At 34.8% G+C, this 23,556-nt stretch overlaps 1 protein-coding gene across 1 annotated transcript in view; it reads right to left on the reverse strand.

Moving 5' to 3' along the window:
• Nucleotides 1-8,490, reverse strand: part of LOC120354014 (protein FAM107B) — a 93,127-nt gene extending 84,637 nt beyond the window's left edge. Inside the window, exon 1 of the mRNA XM_039439819.1 lies at nt 8,364-8,490. Coding sequence (XP_039295753.1) covers nt 8,364-8,386 — 23 coding nt within the window. The 5' untranslated portion in view covers nt 8,387-8,490. The remainder of the gene's footprint in view (nt 1-8,363) is intronic.
• Between the last annotated feature and the right edge of the window lie 15,066 nt (nt 8,491-23,556).

The following is a 23,556-nucleotide window of genomic DNA, read 5'->3' on the forward strand; positions in this document are numbered from 1 at the left end:
CATTATAACATGGACCTCACTATAGATAATAGAATCCCTTTTTGTGTATTACTACAGTATGCGAAACCCCCAGGCTTCCATGTGTCTTGTAACTTGCCTGAGTTTGAATAGCACATCACTCAGATGTTTGGGATGGTATTTCTGGGAATTTCCCTTTTTTCCCTTTCTAAGCTGTTATTTGCTTGTTTTCGTTTTGTTGTGTTGCATTCCTAGTTCGACAGGTGTAGGCTACAAGAAAAGAAGAACCTAGTATAGGACTAACCTTTCCCACACCCTACAGCAGTGTTTCAAGCCACCTGGTTTCCTATTACTGCACTTCTTTCTTGTATTCTAATTCTTCTTCTTCTTCTTCTTCTTCTTCTTCTTCTTCTTCTTCTTCTTCTTTATCATCATCATCATCATCATCATCATCATCATCATCATCATCATCATCATCATCATCATCATCATCATCATCATATCATCATCATCATCATCACATCATCATCATCATCATCATCTTCTTCTTCTTCTTCTTCTTCTTCTTCTTCTTCTTCTTCTTCTTCTTCTTCTTCTTTATCATCATTCATTCATTTATTTATTTATTTATTCCATTGGAATTACAGATCATAATTATTATAATAAATATAATATGATTGGGAGAAGACAACAGGCATAGCCCAAAACTGTCTTCTCCCAAATTTTTACAAATAAAAGTTTTAAAAAAGAATAAGGTTAAGATTTCACTTTCACTTCAAAAAGTCCAATTTCCACTTCAAAACTAACGACTAAACTAAAAATTTTGAATTTTGATATTTAAAAACTGATTAACAAAAATATTTCACTCAAATCTCTACAAATTGGAAATTTTTGAGTAATTTTGCAAAATTTTGAGCCACAAAAGAAACACAACACTTCACTAAGTGTTCATCTTATCATCATCTTCTTTTTCTTCTTCTTCTTCTTCTTCTTCTTCTTTTCTTTATCATCATCATCTTCTTCTTCTCCTCTTCTTCTTCTTCTTCTTCTTCTTCTTCTTCTTCTTTTCTTCTTCTTCTTTTCTTCTTCTTCTTCTTCTTCTTCTTCTTCTTCTTTTCTTCTTCTTCTTCTTCTTCTTCTTCTTCTTCTTCTCTTCTTCTTCTCCTCCTCCTTCTTCTTATTTTTCTTCTTCTTCTGCTTCTGCCCATTCTCCTATATTCTTCTACTTTTCCTCTATCATCATGATGATCATCATTTTCTTCCTCCTCTATTTCTTCTCCTGTGTTCTTCTTCGTCTTCCTCTTTATCTTCTTCTTCTTCTTCTTCGTCTTATTATTCATCCATAAAATAGACCACTAGTCTAAATTAAAAAAATAATTTCCAGCTACTACCCTATAGTGAGGTCGACGTTATAATGACAGTATTTGATCAACTTTGGTTTTGCTATCCTTGTCTACCATTCGACAAAGCCGGTGGTACTATCCTTTTCTACACACACAACGATGCCAATTACGTTTTTGACAGTGTAGAAATATAATTAATTAATGCAGAGAATCGGCATCACTATTTTTCTATATTTAACCACTGCCATTATAACGTGGACCTCACTGTACAATGGTATACTCTAGATTATCTGGTAGAATTATTGATAATATAGGTGCTGCAGGTTTCTAGCCTTTGGAAATAGAACGCATACTTAGCTATGTTTATAGCTTGAAGCAGCTGGAGAGTTAACTGAGTGTATTTTGAGGCTAGCGTTCTCGGAAAAACGCTCCTGTGAAATTTCAAAATGTCTTTCATTCTTCATCCTCTTCTTCTTCTTCTTCTTCTTCTCTTCTTCTTCTTCTTCTTCTTCTTCTTCTTCTTCTTCACCTCCTGTCTTCTTATTTTTCATCATAATTATCATCATCATCTTCTCCTTCTCCTATCTTCTTCTTTTCCTCCAAAATCATCATCATCATCTTCATCTTCCTCCTCTATTTCTTCTCCTGACTTCTTCTTCTTCGTCTTCCTCTTTCCCTTCTTCTTCTTCTTCTTTTCTTCTTCTTCTTATTCATCATCATCATCATCATCATCTTCTTCTTCTACTTCTTCTTCTTCTTCCTCTTTTTGTTCTTCCTCCTCTTCTTCTCTTTCTTCTTCTTCTCTTCCTCTTCTTCTTCTTCTCAAACCTATTCACCTTTCAAGCAATCGATTCTTCAGAACCAAAATTATTTTGAAATTGATTGCAGTAACTAATTCAATGAGTTTTGTATTTCTACATATCCTACAAACATTTTTAGAACAGTTTGGAGCAGCTATAATCTTATCTTGTCTAAAATATAATAAAGTAAAGAACTAAACTATGAAAGGCTTATACACGTTCATGATAGGAGATTCACACATCATCACGTCTGAACTACTCAACTGGTTTTTTATATTTGTAACATTTTATTTGTTTTGTAATTCTTTGTAATTTTGTTTTGTCTTGTTTTGTGTGTTTTAATAAATTGAAATTGAAATAATAAAAATTGATTAGCTTGAAATTTTGCATAAATATTCTCAATTTACCGAGGATGGTTATAGGTCTATTTTTAATTCCCCAAGATTTGAGTACGTCAAGTTTTTTCAAATAGACCTGCGCGGAGCACGGGTTAACTGCTTGTCTCAAATAAAATAAGGAGCTTTACTCAATAAGATTGCAGAAAGTAATATTATAATAATTTATTAATATTAGAGAATGAAAATAAACAGACTACAGATGGAAATTAATGATTTATGTTGCAATTATTCAAATGCTAGTGAATTCATTATTATTAAGCCGGAGCGCGAAGCGCGGAGGCTGCTACCCAACACTATACAGTCATAAAAGACGATTGGGAGGGCGAAGCCCGCCACCCAGCCGGAGCGCGAAGCGCGGAGGCTGCTTACTGGGGGTGCAGGGGGCGAAGCCCCCTACCGAGCGCGAAGCGCGAGTTCATTATTATTATTAAAGGAAAATCCAAATTAAATGCTGTAAATCACCCCGAAGACTTCTGCTACTGCAAATATTGACAACAGGGTAAACCAGCTAGATGGAAATTCGATGAGCGCTACTATTCAAAAAATATTTGTATTTCTTATTATTTATTATAAATTATCCCGGACTGACAAATACAACTATAAAGCCTATATAAGGCTTGGAAAAATATACTTGAAAAAATATAACTAAATATAACTAGGACGAGGCTGCGCGTCTGGCTGTCAAGCTGTCTTCAATTGTGGAAGACAGACTAGATGTCAACTTTGAAATGCCTCTCTAAACTGCCGTTAAATCTAAGGTTAGTTGAAGAATTGCAGCCCTTTAATCTAAGGTTAAGTTGAGCGGAAAGATTCCAAGATGTCTAAAGATAGAAATTACTGATTCAACAATTTTATTATTAAACGAAAATCCAAATTAAATGCTGTAATTCACCTAATGGTTCCCGGGCTGCCAAATAATTCTTGAATAGTAGCGCTCATCGAATTTCCATCTAACTGTTTGCCCTGTTGTCGATGTTTGCAGTAGCAGAAGTCTTCGGGGTGAATTACAGCATTTACTTTGGATTTTCGTTTAATAATAATTAAAATAAACAGAAGTAAAAGCCTGAGAACAATCGATAAAATATGTGAAGAACGGTTGAAAGAAATTGAAAGTTATCTCAACAGGAAGAAGGAAATCCCACGGAAACCACAAAATTATTAATAATTGATGCAATAATTGCGTTCCGGACGATAAAATCTTCCCTGAAAATTGCCTCACTCCAAGAAATCCAGACTTTTATTGTGAATTATTTCTTCAACGTTTACGAAAATGAAGAGATACTTTCATTACTGTATGATAATTATTTCAAATATCCAACGAAAATCTTCTATCTTTTATTACTTCCATATATTTTGATGATCAATGAGGGGAAAACTTAATTACCACTCATTTCAATCCGAGAAATCACAAAAATATTTCGCTTTCATTGAATTTCCATACATTGTATAACCGAAATTTATAACATAGGTTAAATTAATAAATATGACCCATAAAATAAATAAATAAGCATTCCTGACCGGCAATTAGGAGGTACTGGGTTCGGTTCCCGGGCTGACAAATAATTTTTGAATAGTAGCGCTCATCAAATTTCCATCTAGCTGTTTACCCTGTTGTCAATATTTGCAGTAGCAGAAGTCTTCGGGGTGAATTACAGCATTTAATTTGGATTTTTCTTTAATAATAATTAATAAATGAATATGACATAAATTCGCGATGGTCTCAAAAAGATTGGACTTTGGACTGTGGTACATTTATCATGGTTTATTTTCAGCGATTTGACATCAAAGCCCGTGTTATCAAAAACTGAATCAATATCTCCAATGCAAAAATATCTTGAAAAACTATAAACTAGGATCTAGCAACATAAAAATAAATGTGACACATAAAAATTAATGCATTCACGGGTCACTTCAAAGAAAGCATGATTATGGTCTGATATGTCACCAGTTTTTTTTTTCAAATTTTATTTCAGTTTTTTTCCTGAAAAAAGATGAACTCTGATCTGTATTATCGAATGGGAATAAATGCAATATATATACAATCGTATAAATTCACGGTTCAGTTCAAAGAAAATAAGATTATTATGGCCTGATATAACGATGACTAACCCCCATTAATTGATAAATTTTTCACTCCATTTGAAACAATATGAAGCGTTGACAAACTTAGAAATTATTTGTGAATGCGTCATAGTGGTGATAAGACAGTTTTCCTTGATTTTAAAAATATTTCAGCTGTAAAATATCACTGATATCAGCACATTTGCTTTCAATTGTCAACTATAAATTGTTTCAAAATTGACTATTTGACAGTTATTATGCATTATTGTTAATGGATGTCTGACTATTTGACAGTTATTGTCTATTATTGGAAATGGATGTCAAGATATTTGAAATTGTCAAGGCTGTAGTTGAAAACTGATGTTCTAATGAATATTGTAGAGGAATAGAGTCGCAATAGAAATAGAGCTACATTTTATAATAGACAAGATAAAACAGAAAAAGATAAATATATCTCTATCGAGTAGGCTTATAGATGAGTCTATAGATTTAGGTCTATAGATAAATATAAATATATCTCTATCGAGTAGGCCTATAGAGGAGCAGTTCTACAAAATTATAATTATTCAATTATTGGAATTAATCATTTAATGCAATTTTACCGGTATTGTATTGTCATCACCTTGATCACGTGGTGTTTTTTCAAGTCTTATATAATCACGTAATTCATGCCACAAGTATTAGTAATGAATGAAGGTAATAGGTTTAATTACTGTAATTATAATCATTATAATAATATAATTCATACTCTTCGGAAATTAAATAGTGCTATAAAGTTAGGACCACGTTGTAATGGCAGTGTTTTACTATATCAATGGTATTGCTATCCTTGTCTATCATTCAACAAGGGGGATCTCTTTCTCGCTTTGCTCTGTTGCCATGTCGTCTTTTAACAATGTCGAAATAATAATTAATTAACAAAATATTCCACCCTAATAATGAAAATTATTGAAAAATGTAGTCTAATTTCTTGCTCAAAATATAATTGATTATTTTAAACGAGAATGAACAGTTAATATTACATCAATACACCTGTATCAGCTATCGTCTATAGAAGGCATTGACAAGACAGAGGATCGGCAACGTTGTTCTCCTATCTTTCTCCACTGCCATTATAACGTGGACCGGTCTATAGTTTAGTTATTGTATTACAATACAGATGCGCATATTCATATGAATTTTATTTTGAAATTATATTATTTCGTTGTCTATTTCCCAAAGTGTTTGTGAAGTGTTCTGTTATTAGCAATAAAAAATTAATAATAACGTATTATTGTATTTATTAGTTATGTGAATTTGAGGGTCCTAAATGCTGATAACAGGAAGAAGGCCTCATTGACAAACTTCACCCAATGAGAACTCTTGAGAATGAGTTTTCATGAGAATGATTTCATGAGGATTGATTTCATGATGATGGATTTCATAAGAATGGATTTCATGAGAAAAAACAGGTACGAGAATGATACTATTTTCAATCTAAATTACTAGAAAATAAGATTTAAGTCTACATTTTATCTGTTCCAAAAACTGATAACTGAGTTAATTTGCTGAGTTTACTTTCAAGAGTTGTTAATTCTAACAAAACATTGAGGCAGAACTCGTTGATATAAGCAAATACTGATGTATCGTACTGTATTTTATAGCCTTTTATAGCCATTTATTCTGGAAATAGCCCTTTCTAACCGTTTTTTTTTCAAAGATACCGTAAGCACAGTAGAATAATTTATATTTATGAATGAAGCTTTAAAAAATGTCATAAAGTCATAATATTCAACAATAACTGTCATAATTTTGATCCTCAGATAATTTTTGCAAGACAAAATTTGAAGACAAACATATTTTTGCTCAAACTATCAACGTAAAATACAAATAAAACATCTTATGCCGTTGAAATTAATCAAAACTTTGAAAAAAACTAAAGTTGTTGACTTGTTTACTGTTAAAAATCACACCAAAGTCGTTGAAATGAACCGTTGATACATGATTTTGAACTTCAAACTAAACTTAAACGTAAGAAAAAAACTTGAAATTTCAAATCTTACCAAGCTGTGTCGAATATCAGAGATTCTCGAAGTTTATTTTGAAGATTTCAATCACAGTTACAAGTAGAAAACTTTTAAAAACAACAATATTCTAACCTCTTCAACACAACAATTCGGATGCCAAATAAGTTGACTTCAACTGTAGCACTGGAAGACACTTTCAAATAATTTATAGAAGATTCAAAACTGATAATGTATGGTAAATGTGGAAGATTATGGTGGTATAAACGATTAATTTTGTTTTTACGAGCAAAGTTTAAAATGTTTGTTGACGATGCCGCACTAGAAAACAGAATACTGTTGATGAAAACAGACAGTAGAGAAGCAAGCTGTCAGACTCAAGAAGGGATGGAAGAACGCTACAGTTCTGCCAACGTTTCACTAGAAACATGGGTTCATACAGTTCTACCAACGTTTCACTAGAAACATTGGTTCAAAATTATCATTGCTATTTCTCGTGTAAACTCTCATAAACTGTCTCAATATCGTATCTACGTGTTGTTATCAAATTATTATAACTTCTTTAATTATTATAAAACACATAAACCTTGATCACTCCTTGAATTTCACGATTTTTTGTTGAAAATGGACTGTAGGGAGCAGCACTGTACAGGCTGTTGACAAAATTCTTGGAAAGATAATCTCATGATTCAGAATTGAAACACTAGGAGGCGCACAAGAAGAAAGGAAAAACCGGAGCGAAGTTTGAATGCTTTTTGTTATCACTAACTATTTCTGAAAGTAGAAATTTGATAAAAGAAAGATTATTATGAGGGTTTTGAATATCAATACTTTGTTATCAGAGTATTCCCTGTTATCACTGCCTCCTGTATTGGGAAGCTGTAATTCCCGTTTCTCTGATACATCAGATCTAATATATTTTAATCGCTGATTCTTGTTGATATAAATGATCAACTCTATCTCAAATTTAATATATTTTATTCTGTGCCGGTTGCACAACAGCCGGTTGAATTTTAACCGTGATTAATTCAACGAGAACCAATCAGAGAAGCCGTCTTTTCAAAAACGCCTTCTCTTATTGGTTCTTGTGAAATTAATCACGGTTAAAATTTAACCGGCTGTTGTGCAACCGGCACAGAATAAAAAATATTAAATTTGAGATAGAGTTGATCATTTATATCAACAAGAATCAGCGATTAAAATATATTAGATCTGATGTATCTGAGAAACGGGAATTACAGCTTCCCAATTCAAAAACGCCTTCTCTTATTGGTTCTTGTGAAATTAATCACGATTAAAATTTAACCGGCTGTTGTGCAATCAGGCCTCTATCTTACTTTGTGCCGGCTGCACAAAATCCGGTTAAATTTTAGTCCTGATTAATTCCACGAGAACCAATCAGAGAAGCCGTCTTTTTAAAATGGTCTTCTCTGATTGGTTCACGTGAAATTAATCAGGATTAAAATTTTACCGGCTTTTGTGCAACTGGGCCTTATATGAACTTCTATCTTATATTTCAATCTTCAAGAAAATATATTTTCTCATGATTAAATAATACATTTTCATAATGGTGATTGAATATTTCGGTAGTTGATTCTATCAACTTATTCTATTAACATATTCTTACAACACTTTGAAGATATATAAATTGTTCTCTATCTTATCTATATCTTATCTATATCTTATCTATATCTTATCTATATCTTATCTATATCTTATCTATATCTTATCTATATCTTATCTATATCTTATCTATATTTTATCTATATCTTATCTATATCTTATCTATATCTATATTACCTGTATGCAGAGGACAATGCCATTATGACAGGATCGGCTCATATCAGGCGCCAGCTTCTTGATCAACATGTCGGGCTCCGAGTTGCATTTCCCCAGTTTGGCAAAAAGGGCCGGCGACAGACGTCCCGGAAATTTGCCCCCCGTAACGCCCCCGCCATTATTACTCAGATCTCGAAACGAGTTCGGAGACGCGGGCGTCGATTTGGCACAAATCCGTATCACCTTGTCGGTGTCCAATTTGTCGGGGTTCTCTTTGTCAGCGTCCACTTTGTCATTCTCTTCTTTTGAATTGTCGTCGTCCACCTCGACGCTGTCCTGTTTGATCTCAATGCTAGGGGGTTGCGAGGGTGTTGGGGTACGGTCCATGTCGAGGTCACGCATTGTTGTGGTGGTGAAGTAGAATCTGTGTGGAAAAAAGAGAAGAATTAAGTTTTAAAAGAGAATAAAAAGTAGTTATGATGAAAAACAGGTTTTGTAGGTGGAAATTACTGAGATATTATAATTATTCAAATGCCAATGAATTAATAATTCCTATTATATTAAGCGAGCAATTTCTGTATTTTTATATATTTATATTTCTGCTTTCTGGTTATTTATGTTCAACGGATCTCGAAAACGGCTCTAACGATTTTCTTGAAATTTGGAACATAGTAGGTTTATGATATAAAAATTCGATTGCACTAGGTCTCATCCTTGGGAAAACTTGCTGAACAACATTAAAATGATAATTCATCCTTGGCTGAAACAGCTGTGAATAGTAAAAAAGTGAGTGAGCAAGTGAGTATGTCAAAAATCAAAAATATCGCATCCCCGAAATTCATAAGATGACATAATAGCCAGCTGTGAAATATAAACACGATCATTTTAGAGAATTGTGTTCTGTTTATCAATAAATAAAAATAACGAGCGAAGCTCGGTGCCCCGATATTTTATTGATAAACAGAACACAATTCTCTAATATGATTGTGTTTATATTTCACAGCTGGCTATACGTCATCTTATGAATTTCGGGGTTGCGATATTTTGATTTTTCACTTACTCAATCACTCACTTTTTTACTATCCGCAGACGACGAATGTCTCAGCTGTTTCAGCCAAGGATGAATTATTCTTTTAATGTGTCGTTCAGCAAGTTTTGCCAAGGTTGAGACCTAGTGCAATCGAATTTTTACTTTCCTTGCCCTATTACCATAGGTAAGGAAAATATTGCTTTCCGAAAAAAAATAAGGTACCCCAATTTATTTATTATTTATTATTACAGAACAACTATTACAGACTACAGGCATTAAGCCCAAAACAGTCTTTACTACCATTTACAATCGAATAAAGTAAGTTACTAAAAGAAATAAAAATGAGAGATACAGTACATGCAATTCAAAAATATATAAGAAAGATGATAAGTATGAGGAAAGCATAAGTAATTGTAAATAATCTAAGCATAAATAATAAATACAGAATAAAACTAATCTTACTTATCCAAACTCATCTAAAACTTATCCAATAAGTTATAAAAGAATAGGCCTACAATTGAGCATAGAAACAGGTTAAGGGAAAACATGTGCCACTGTGGGAAGAAAATTGATGAAAGCAGAGAAGAAAAGAAAAAGTTTTAACAACAACAGATATTCAAGTATAAAATCTAAGGGATTTAAACTGTATGTTTGATCAACTCTATAAAATTAATAAGAATCACGGACATCATATTAATTGAATCAATTCAGAAACTGAATTCAAATTCAATTATGAATAGCCTCAATAATGCGCCTTCTAACCTCACTAACAGGGCCATGCACATCAACACCTTCACAAACGCTATTGAATAGCCTCAAAACTCTATTAAGTGGAGAGCAGAAGTTATGAAGGGTCCTTGATCTTGGTACATGAAAGGTCCTAACTCTTCTGACATTGAACGTATTGAAATTTCTAAATTTCTATACCCTTCAAGGTCCCCTGAGTCCAAAAAACTGGTTTTTGGGTATTGGTCTGTATGTATGTATGTGTGTGTGTGTGTGTGTGTGTGTGTGTGTGTGTGTGTGTGTGTGTGTGTGTTGTGTGTGTGTGTGGTGGTGTGTGTGTGTGTGTGTGTGTGTGTGTGTGTGTGTGTGTTGTGTGTGTGTGGTGTGGTGTGTGTGTGTGGTGGTGTGTGTGTGTGTGTGTGTGTGGTGGTGTGTGTGTGTGTGGTGTGTTGTGTGTGTGTGTGTGTGTGTGTGTGTGTGTGTGTGTGTGTGTGTGTGTGTGTATGTGCGTCTGTGTACACGATATCTCATGTCCCAATTGACGGAATGACTTGAAATTTGGAACTTAAGGTCCTTTCACTATAAGGATCCGACACGAACATTTTCGATCAAATGCAATCCAAGATGGCGGCTAAAATGGCGAAAATGTCGTCAAAAACAGGGTTTTTCGTGATTTTATCGGAAACGACTCCAACGATTTTGATCAAATTCATACCTAAAATAGTCATTGATAAGCTATATCAACTGCCACAAGTCCCATATCTGTAAAAATTTCAGGAGCTCCGCCCCATCAGTGCAGATAGATTCCCAATTATCAGGCTTCAGATACAATTGAAACAAAACAAATCAAGTGGAGTAGATTGAGCATGAAATACTCTACAATTAATGTCCAGTAAAATTTTCACCTAAAATTGAAACTAAGCTTTAAATTAGAGAAAATGTGATTATTCAATTGCAAATTATTGTTGATTCTATTAAATCATTCACTATGAAGAGATAGCAGACCTCATGTGTGTCTCCAGCGTTATTGCCCTGTCACCAGCTGGCTCAAGTCTTTGAATAGTAGACTTGAGATGCGCGGGAACACTAGCGTCAAGTGATCAATTTTCATAACGGCAAGGAAAGTTGTGTGAGTGCGCCACACCAGATTTTTATATCATAAACCTACTATGTTCCAAATTTCGTGAAAATCGTTAGAGCCGTTTTCGAGATCCGTTGAACATAAATAACCATATATAAATATGAATAATTAACCATATATAAAAATACAGAAATTGCTCGCTTAATATAATAGGAATTAACAAAATTAAAACAACGATTGGGAGAGAAGCAACACAATGATATTAGGACAATAGTATGTTTATAAAAACTACCATATAAGTCAAAGATGCAAGTTATTAGGTCCTTATCTCTTTAAGGTATTTGATATAAGTCATCATAATACGCAAAACAGCTGATTAAATATGCAAAAAATGACAAAGCTACGAACCACTGATCCAATTCTTCCGAAACAATGAATATATTCAATTCCATTTCAACCCACGCCCATGTCCCACTCATAACCCTTTCACAAAATACACCCTTCCTAGAACACGCCGACCCTTCAAAGGGATTAGAATCGATCCCTATTCCACAAAGCAAGTGGTCAACCCGGCAATGAATCATGAATGGCAAAGGGAATAACCTATCCCTTTCCTTCCCATCCCTTCAATATACTATACAACTCGGCCCTTCAAAAAGATAGGAGGCAGCGGGATCAGTTGTTGTTATCTATGAATGAATGAGTTTTGTACGGCTCTTCGAAGAGTGTGTACCATGGCAAAACTTACATGTAAGTACAGTACATAGAATAAATATTTTTACTTTCCTTGCCCTATTACCATAGGTAAGGAAAGTATTGCTATCCGAAAAAAGTTAAGGTAGGTACCCCAATTTCTAAATTTCTATACGTTTCAAGGTTCCCTGAGTCCAAAAAACTGGTTTTTGGGTATTGGTCAGTATGTGTGTGTGTGTGTGTGTGTGTGTGTGTGTGTGTGTGTGTGTGTGTGTGTGTGTATGAGTGTATGTGCGTCTGTGTACACGATATCTCATCTCCCAATTGACGGAATGACTTGAAATTTGGAACTTAAGGTCCTTTCACTATAAGGATCCGACACGAACATTTTCGATCAAATGCAATCCAAGATGGCGGCTAAAATGGCGAAAATGTCGTCAAAAACAGGGTTTTTCGTGATTTTATCGGAAACGGCTCCAACGATTTTGATCAAATTCATACCTGAAATAGTCATTGATAAGCTATATCAACTGCCACAAGTCCCATATCTGTAAAAATTTCAGGAGCTCCGCCCCATCAGTACAGATAGATTCCCAATTATCAGGCTTCAGATACAATTGAAACAAAACAAATCAAGTGGAGTAGATTGAGCATGAAATACTCTACAATTAATGTCCAGTAAAATTTTCACCTAAAATTGAAACTAAGCTTTAAATTAGAGAAAATGTGATTATTCAATTGCAAATTATTGTTGATTCTATTAAATCATTCACTATGAAGAGATAGCAGACCTCATGTGTGTCTCCAGCGTTATTGCCCTGTCACCAGCTGGCTCAAGTCTTTGAATAGTAGACTTGAGATGCGCGGGAACACTAGCGTCAAGTGATCAATTTTCATAACGGCAAGGAAAGTTGTGTGAGTGCGCCACACCAGATTTTTATATCATAACCTACTATGTTCCAAATTTCGTGAAAATCGTTAGAGCCGTTTTCGAGATCCGTTGAACATAAATAACCATATATAAATATGAATAATTAACCATATATAAAAATACAGAAATTGATCGCTTAATATAATAGGAATCAACAAAATTAAAACAACGATTGGGAGAGAAGCAACACAATGATATTAGGACAATAGTATGTTTATAAAAACTACCATATAAGTCAAAGATGCAAGTTATTAGGTCCTTATCTCTTTAAGGTCTCTGATATAAGTCATCATAATACGCAAAACAGCTGATTAAATATGCAAAAAATGACAAAGCTACGAACCACTGATCCAATTCTTCCGAAACAATGAATATATTCAATTCCATTTCAACCCACGCCCATGTCCCACTCATAACCCTTTCACAAAATACACCCTTCCTAGAACACGCCGACCCTTCAAAGGGATTAGAATCGATCCCTATTCCACAAAGCAAGTGGTCAACCCGGCAATGAATCATGAATGGCAAAGGGAATAACCTATCCCTTTCCTTCCCATCCCTTCAATATACTATACAACTCGGCCCTTCAAAAAGATAGGAGGCAGCGGGATCAGTTGTTGTTATCTATGAATGAATGAGTTTTGTACGGCTCTTCGAAGAGTGTGTACCATGGCAAAACTTACATGTAAGTACAGTACATAGAATAAATATTTTTACTTTCCTTGCCCTATTACCATAGGTAAGGAAAGTATTGCTATCCGAAAAAAGTTAAGGTAGGTACCCCAATTTCTAAATTTCTATACGTTTCAAGGTTCCCTGAGTCCAAAAAACTGGTTTTTGGGTATTGGTCAGTATGTGTGTGTGTGTGTGTGTGTGTGTGTGTGTGTGTGTGTGTGTGTGTGTGTGTGTGTATGAGTGTATGTGCGTCTGTGTACACGATATCTCATCTCCCAATTAACGGAATGACTTGAAATTTGGAACTTAAGGTTCTTTCACTATGAGGATCCGACACGAACAATTTCGATCAAATGCAATTCAAGATGGCGGCTAAAATGGCGAAAATGTTGTCAAAAAGAGGGTTTTTCGTGATTTTCTCGGAAACGGCTCCAACGATTTTGATCAAATTCATACCTAAAATATTCATTGATAAGCTCTATCAACTGCCACAAGTCCCATATCTGTAAAAATTTCAGGCGCTACGCCCCATCAATGCAGATAGATTCCCAATTATCAGGCTTCAGATACAATTGAAACAAAACTAATCAAGTGGAGTAGATTGAGCATGAAAATCTCTACAATTAATGTCCAGTAAAATTTTCACCTAAAATTGAAAATAAGCTTTAAATTTGAGAAAATGTGATTATTCAATTTTAAATTATTGTTGATTCTATTAAATCATTCACTATGAAGAGATAGCAGACCTCATGTGCGTCTCCAGCGTTATTGCCCTGTCACCAGCTGGCTCAAATCTTTGAATAGTAGACTTGAGATGCGCGGGAACACTAGCGTCAGGTGATCAATTTTCATAACGGCAAGGAAAGTTGTGTGAGTGCGCCACACCAGATTTTTCATCTAAATACCGTGCTTGTAAGCACTCCATTTGCTATAGAATTCAAAAACTCATTATTTCTAAAAATACACTACACTAAAAAAAAAAAAAAAAAATGAGGTTCACGTGATAATGGCAGTAATAATTGTCATTGGTGTTGCTATCCTTGTCTATCATTCGACCATGCAGATAGCGTTATCCGTTGCCAGATCGTGTTTAACAAAGTAGGAATATTATTGACCGAGCGAAGTGAGGTCTAAGATTCAAGTCGACGGTTTGGCATTTCTCTTAATGTTTAAATGTTTATATGTTTATACGTTGCGCATTTACGGCGGAACGCGGTAATAGATTTTCATGAAATTTGACAGGTATGTTCCTTTTTTAATTGCGCGTCGACGTATATACAAGGTTTTTGGAAATTTTGCATTTCAAGGATAATATAAAAGGAAAAAGGAGCCTCCTTCATACGCCAATATTAGAGTAAAAATCAGACTATAGAATTATTCATCATAAATCAGCTGACAAGAGATTACACAGATGTGTGGAGAAGCCAGTCTATTGCTATATTTCCATAAGGTCTATAGTTTCAATCAGGTACTTGTGGATGAGAATACTGCGTGAGGTCTACTGTTCACAGAACTACTAGTTAATTTACAGTAAACTATTAATATTATTATGAAAATTTGTTCAGAGCAAAGCAAGAAAAAGATAGCGGTATCCCCTTTGTTGAATGGTAGACAAGGATAGCAATACCTTTGCTAATCAAACACTGCCATTATAACGTGGACCTCACTAGAGCAGGATAGGTTTTACTATTGTGTTAGAGATGAATGGAAGTATTTGCACGATTCTTGTGGGTTGTAAAGGGTGTGTGTACCCGAGGTAGATCAATAAATATCTTGTTTTTGAATGTAAATTTCTATAAATCAACACTCACCTGCCCTTTCTACTTTCTATAGAAACCTCTTCTAGAACACAAACAACACTCCTAACCACGGTTAAAACATCAACTCTCCCGTATAGTTCATGCAATACTGATAACTAAGGACCAGGACTAGGAAAGGATGCAGTTGCCAAATTTCCCTTTCGCTTTTCGAATTTCCCCGATTTCCCCGTCGAGGGGAAAAGGGTTTCCCCCAGTTCAAGGACAACTCGTGGCCCGGTTTTGTGTGCTAACCTATTTTGGGGCAGGGTTCCGTTCTAGAGGTAGGGGAAACAAATTGGATTCTTGTTTTTGTGGGAATGTTTTTGAAGGGGTTGGATTGGGCCTGGATGTTGCTATTTTGCAGCGAAATATATATCTGCTAATGCAGATACAAAAATCTGGTGTGGCGCACTTACTTAACTTTCCTTGCCGTTATGAAAATATTGATAATCGGACGATAGTGTTCCCGCGCATCTCAAGTCTACTTTTCTAAGATCTGAGCCAGCTGGTGACAGGACAATAACGCTACAGACACACAAAGCCTGCTATCTCTTCATAGTGAATGATTTGATAGAATCAACAGTTGCCAACAGTTTGCAATTCAACATTTATGGTTTAAATTGTATCTGAAGCCTGATAATTGGGAATCTAAAATCAAACTTTGCATAGATGGTGCAGTGCTCCTGAAATTTTTACAGATAAATGGGACTTCTGGCAGTTGATAAAGCTTATCAGTGACTTTTCTAGGTATGAATTCGATCAAAATCGTTGGAGCCGTTTTCGAAAAAATCGTGAAAAACCCTGTTTTTGACAACATTTTCGCCAATTTAGCCGCCATCTTGAATCGAATTTGATCGAAATTTTCCGTGTCGGATCCTTATATTGTAAGCACCTTAAGTTCCAAATTTCAGGTCATTCCGTTAATTGGGAGATGAGATATAGTGTACACAGACACACATACACACACACACACACACACACACACACACACACACACACACACACACACACAAAAAAAAAACACACACACACACACACAATAAAAACCACTTTCTTGGACTCAGGGGACCTTGAAACGTATAGAAATTTAGAAATTGGGGTACTTTAATTTTTTTCGGAAAGCAATACTTTCCTTACCTATGGTAATAGGGCAAGGAAAGTAAAAAGGCTATACAGATAATCTATAATCTATGATATACGGTAATAAAGGAAAGAATTGGCTTATACACGTACGGTATAGGAAATTCACGAATAGCGCATCATAACGTCTCAACTACTCAACTGATTGACTTGAAATTTTGCATAATTATAGACTCCTAATTTACCGAGGATGGTTATAGGTCTATTTCGAATTCCTTGAGATTTCAGTACGTCAAGTTTCCAGTTTGTCTTTCGTTAGATTCTTGCGGAGCACGCATTACCTGCTTGTTGTTAAGATTTTCCAGACAATTAGTTTTGTATTTTCTCATCAGTGAGATGTGATGTGAAATTACAAAACCCCGAAAGGGAAATTTGGCGCTGCATCCTTTTCTAGTCCTGGTCCTTTGTTATCAGTATTGCATGAAATATAAGAGAGAGCTGATGTTTTAACCGTGGTTAGAAGTTATGTTTGAGTTCTAGAAGTGGTTTCTATAGAAAGTAGAAAGGGCAGTTGAGATAAGTACCAACTTTGATTTAATTGTTTTTTTTATGATGTGAAAAACATAACCACACACCTTCACAACTACCTAGAGAGTGAGTAAAAAATGTTTAACTCTTGAGCTGGGTTTACACCAAAGTTATTAAAAAAAATGTTAATAACTTAATTATTGTTAATAACTTAATTGATTCTATTAGATTGAACCAAACTTGACAAACACATAGTTCATCATGTGTATGATAACTTATGTTCAATCTAATAGAATCTATAAAGATTAAGTTCATAACATTTTGTTAATAACTTTGGTGTAAACCCAGCTTAATTTCTGCCGGAAGGTGGCAGTAGGTATAGGCTGAGATTTCATGGCTAAAACCGAAGCAACAATCACAAGCGAGCTACGATTGACACGTTCCTAAGCTCCACCTTTCTCTTTCCTGATTGGTCGACTCCTCGACTTGTCATCTCCAAGTTCTGCCGGTAGACTGCAGCAGGTACTTGGTCAACTTCTACTCTGATTTGATATGACACGACTTTAGTCTACTTCCCTCCATAGAATAGCTCTATCAATCATTCAGAATTAGGCCTACATAACTTTCAGAAAAGTATGACAGGATCAAACCCAAAAAGGTTCCAATCCTGATTTATATAACAATCATGTTCATTGTGTTAACATCATTGTATCATTTTTTTGTGTAGTTGAGAAGTTGATATTGTGGTAAAAAAATTTGACAATTTCTTAGTCTTTTCCATTCAACATTGTATAAAATCAACTTGTCAATAAATAGATACTAGCAGAGACAAACGAATATTCTATAGTGAGGTCCACTTTATAATGGCAGTGTTTGATTAGCAATGGTATTGCTATCCTTGTCTATCATTCAACAAAGCCGATAACGCTATCTCTTTCTCGCTTTACTCTGTTGCCAGATCGTCTTTTAACAATTTAGAATTATTAATAAATTAACAAAATATTCCATCTTAATTATTAAAATTTATTATGAGATTGTTGGAAAATATAATTTCTTGCTTAGTAAAATATAAATATCTGGGCCCCGAGCTTCGCTCGTTATTTATTTATTGATAAACAGAGCATAATTATTATTCAAAATGATTGGGGAAGGACAAACAGGCACAGTTTCTTCCCCGAATTTTGATTTATACACTATGAATAGTTCAAAAAGTAGGTTATGTATGTTTCATACACTTGAACTCAGGTCCAATTTTCAGTCAAAATATTTAAAAACAGAAAAGTTCTAATTTAGATTGTTTACAAACCAAATTGAATAACAAAATAACACTCACTAATCACTTAAAACTGTAAAATAATGATCAACTTTGAATATTATGATATAGACTACTCTAATTAAGAGTGATAAACCATGTCATGTCAACAAATCAGATTATTTCTATAGAGTCTATTGAAATTTCTAGATAATATTTCTCGCGAGATACGGTAAGGTGTTTAAATGATTACACAGCTGATCTCCCACACAGGCACACGCATCTTCTGTTATCGACAGACAACGAAATCTGTTCTTCCAAGGATGAATTATCCTTTTAATGTCCTTCAGCGAATTTTTCCAGGGATGAGACTTAGTGCAATCGAATCTTCATATTATAAACCTACTATGTTCCGAATTTCGTGAGAATCGTTAGAGCCGTTTTCGAGATCCGGTGAAATACAAACATATAAACATCTAAACATATAAACAAAAATTGCTCGTTTAATAGTATAGAATTGATTATTTTAAACGAGTATAAACAGTTACAGTATTACGTACATCAAGAAACCTGTATCAGCTACCGTCTATAGAAGGCATTGACAAGACAGAGGTTCGGCAAGGTTGTTCTCCTATCTTTCTCCACCGCCATTATAACGTGGACCTCACTATAGTGAGCAGCAATGAGTAATGAGTAGGGGAGGGGGGCTGAGTAGTGGATAATGAGGGCGTAATGAGTAGTAATGATACTTGTAACTGAAAATTTTCATTTTTAAATGCAAGGTGGAATTTTAGGCTGGGCGTACATCGGTTAGTGAAGACAAGACTAGTCACGTTTAGTCACAATACTTCACATAGCTGCTTGGGACGCAGCTGTCATTTTACAGCGGTTAAATTTGATAGACGTTTCTGCAACGGGTGTGAGTCCTATCAGATATTATAGATTGTATTCTTTCCTCTATGGTTCTATTTCATTCTCTTCGAATCGTTCGTTCATCGAGAAAATTCAAACCAAACTTTGAGAGGGTTCACTCAATTTTTTGAACCATAGGTAAGGAAAGTATTGCTTTCCAAAAAAAATTAAGGTACTCTAATTTCATGTTTTCTATACGTTTCATTACTTTCCTTGCTCTATTACCATAGGTAAGGAAAGTATTGCTTTCCAAAAAAATTTAAGGTACCCTAATTTAATGTTTTCTATACGTTTCAAGGTCCCCTGAGTCCAAAAACATGATTTTTGGGTATTGGTATGTATGTGTGTGTGTGTGTGTATGAGTGTATGTGCGTCTGTGTACACGATATCTCATCTCCCAATTAACGGAATGACTTGAAATTCGGAACTCAAGGTCCTTACACTATTAAGGATCCGACACGAACAATTTCGATCGAATGCGATTCAAGATGGCGGCTAAAATGGCGAAAACGTTGTCAAAAACAGTGTTTTTCGCGATTTTCTCTAAAATGGCTCCAACGATTTTAATAAAATTCATACTCAAAATAGTCATCGATAAGCTCTATCAACTGCCACAAGTCTCATATCTGTAAAAATTTCGGGAGCTCCACCCCATCTATGGAAAGTTTGATTTTAGATTCCCAATTATCAGGCTTCAGATATAATTTAAACAAAGAAAAATCAAGTGGAGTAGATTGAGCATGAAAATCTCTACAATTAAGTGAATTTCCACTTAATAATTTCCGAAATAATAAACACAGAAAAAGAGCCATAGAGGCATGGCTAAACTTGAATTATTTCCAATCGTTGACTTTTATACAATAATCAACTTCATATTATAAATTATATTTTCGAACTCTTCATACGCTAGATTCAAGTTTATATATTACATCCCTGATTAAGCTGATTTACGACTCACACTGGCGCACAAGGAATCTTCATTTTGCCGGTGTTTTGCCTCACTACTGTACTTATGCATGTGATCATAAATTGAATCTTCATTTTGAAACTATTGTTTGTAATGTAAAGGATATCATTTCGTTATTATATCTAATTAAATAAATGTATGTATCTTGGTTTAAGTGCAGTAGCATATACTTATATTTATTTTTTGTAAGCTTTTTGTATTTTGTTTTGGCAAATAAAATTCATTCATTCATTCATTCAATTAATGTTCAGTAACATTTTCACCTAAAATTGAAAATAAGCTTTAAATTCGAGAAAATGTGATTATTCAATTGCGAATTATTGTTGATTCTATTAAATCATTCACTATGAAGAGATAGCAGACCTCATGTGTGTCTCCAGCGTTATTGCCCTGTCACCAGCTGGCTCAAATCTTTGAATAGTAGACTTGAGATGCGCGTGAACACTAGCGTCAGGTGATCAATTTTCATAACGGCAAGGAAAGTTGTGTGAGTGCGCCACACCAGATTTTTTAGGTAGCCTAGGACAGCTGCTTGGGATGCAACTCACACTGATTAGTCATTGCAATTAGACATGTCTTCATAAGCAACTATGTGAAGTATTGTGACTAAACGTGTCTTGTCTTGTCTTGACTAACCGGTGTGTGCTCAGCCTTACAGATTCACGAGGAGCACAATTCTTGCAGAATCAGTATCTCACAATTTGCGAAAATGCATCGGGAATTACGTCACAAATCCTGCCGAATCCAGAAATTATTTACTTTCACACTTGAAGGGACAAAACGGAGTGGCCAGCCTGCTTCGACCTTGAGATGTGTGCGCATGCACTGGCTAAGGGGTGCCAACCCCCAAACCCAAACCACCCCGAAAACCTCACCCCTTTCGGTTTTGAGTGCGATAGAGATAGAGAGAGAAATTAGATTAGATTTCTTTATTTATGTATGTTGCAATATTTACTGGCTTATACACTAATTTACATTAAATGACGGTAATGCTAATAATTATTCAACGAATTTTACAAAGTATAAACAATTAATCAATGAGAATAAAGATTGAATGCAATTAGAATAACGACAATATAATAATGTGATGTAACTTCATAAATCGGCGGTCTCAACAAATAATTGTCGATTCTCTAAGAAGGATATAATATATCCTCCCCATTAACACACGACCGGGTTGTGATGGATTAGAGCTGTTGGGAATATTATAAGTCAAAGTAATGTTCAAATGAGAAACTCCACTTAGTAAGTTAAAAACTAGTTGATTTGAATCTTAGAATCATGGGATGAATGAATGAAATTAGAATGAGTAATAGTGAATACAATATTGCATCAATAATTGAAATTAGATAAATGAAACAAATGTTATAGGGTGGGATTTAATTAAAATTTCAAAAATTGATTGAGTAATATTGACAATATACAATACTAAAGAACAGAAAATCTTGATATGGGAAGATGAATATGTATTATGTAGAATGGAGATGGGATGTGGAAAATGGATGAATGAATGGGATGAAGAATGGAATGAAAGGGAGATTAGAGTATTGAATATTTGTCATTCAGTGCTCTAGGGTTGAACAGATTCAGTCATTTTCTCTATAAGATATTTTTCAAAGACAGGATGAAGCCCGCTCTGTTCTCAATGCATCTAATAGAGTTGTGAAGTTTGAGAGAGAGAGAGAGAGAGAGAGAGAGAGAGAGAGAGAGAGAGAGAGAGAGAGAGAGAGATTGATTGATTGATTGAGTACTTTATTTATGTAGATTACAATATATACTGGCTTATACACTTATATACAATAGCTTACAATACAGCAAAATTATAGATGAATTTACATAATGTAGACAAAGAAAATAATTATTGAACTGTATATGATATGAAAAAGCAATTTGTAATATATTAACTATAGATAATTATATTGTTATGCATCTACATAAATTGGCGGAGCTTTGGACATATCAATGTCCATTCTTCGGAAAGAATATTCAAAATATCCTCCCCACTAACTCTCTACCAAAAGAGAGAGGGTGTGTGTGTGCGGGAGAGGTTAGTATACTGTTGTCAATACTTGTAGGATTTTTCGTGCATGATAAACAAAATGAATAAATGGATCAACCATTTATAATTAAAAATTAATGGTGATTCATGAAATTGAAGTTAAGTACCCTTAATGCTCCAGGAAAATTGAAACATCACCTTCAAACATCTTGGCAAACATCATGGGCAAATTTTCCTCAGTTACTGTTTATGAAACACTTCGGATTGATTGAACGATTCAAGTGCTCTGCAATGTGATTAATGAGAATATAAAATAATTGAGAAAATATCATGTTTCTCAGAATACTATCAATTCAAAAACAAAACAAAATACATTTTCGCCACACTGCACAGAAAGCAGCTGTTTTCCAGTCCCTACGTAGATCTGAAAGACATTGTTTGCAGACGACTCTCGTCTGACGTCAGAACAGGTTTCTTTCCGGCCTAGACCGGAAAGAGTACCCTTTCCAGCCACTAACATGGAACTAAGAAAGGTGATCCAAAAAACAGCTGATCAAAAAACTTTTCATCATTTGTGTTCATTATTCAATAATTAAAACATTATAATAATAACATCTTATTGTCATTGAAAGAATAAAAAAGTATAAACTCAACCTCCCACGTAATTGAACATCATCAAATACAAATACTTGGACAATTTCCTGATATTCAGATTACCACAGATTTGCTAGAGCTATCACCTTCCACTTCTGATTTCGGGAGTGCTTAGTAAACAACTATTCTCATAAATATATATATTTTTTTTTTGTGTGTGGCGAAAAATAGCGTTCGCACCACGGGCAAAAATGTTTTTCCGGCTCTCAATCTTTTCTAGTCCTCGGCCTACGGCCTCGGACTTGAAAACCGATTTCGAGCCGGAAAAATATCATTTTCTGCTCTAGGTGCGAAATATACATTACCAAAAATGATGAAGCTCATAAAAAAATTAAGGAGAATGAAGAAATAGAGAAGTATTGACAATTTCTGAGCTCTTTGTTTTTCAGAATCTACTGGGTTGCCAAGTTGGAAAGTTGCAGTAATATTATGAAACACTGGTCGTATTATGTGCTCTGTCACACTCGTAACGAGTTCTAAGGGATTTGCGAGTTTGAAAGGGGGTGACTTTCGAAAAATAGTGATCCACTTTCGCAAGGGATGAATCCCCCTTAGAGTCGTAAATAAAGGGATGCTGCGAAAGAGATCAGCCAGTGCGAGAAAGAATAAAAAAGAGAGTGAGATAGATGAAGGGAGGGAGAGAGAGAGAATGAGTGGGACGGAGAGAGGGTAAGAGAGAGAGAGAGAGAAAGAGAGGAATGAAAGTGAGAAAGAGAGGGATGGAGAGAGGGAAAGATAGAGAGAGGTTGAGTAAGTGAGAAAGAGTGAGAGTGAGAAATAGTGGGACGGTAAGAGGGAAAGTAGTGAGAGGGTGAGTAAGTGAGAAAGATCGAACAAAAGAGTGGGTCGGAGAATGAGTGGGAAAGAGTGGGACGGAGAGAGAGAAA

This window comes from Nilaparvata lugens, chromosome 13 (genome assembly GCF_014356525.2).
Source record: "Nilaparvata lugens isolate BPH chromosome 13, ASM1435652v1, whole genome shotgun sequence".
In the NCBI taxonomy this organism is placed as follows: domain Eukaryota; kingdom Metazoa; phylum Arthropoda; class Insecta; order Hemiptera; family Delphacidae; genus Nilaparvata; species Nilaparvata lugens.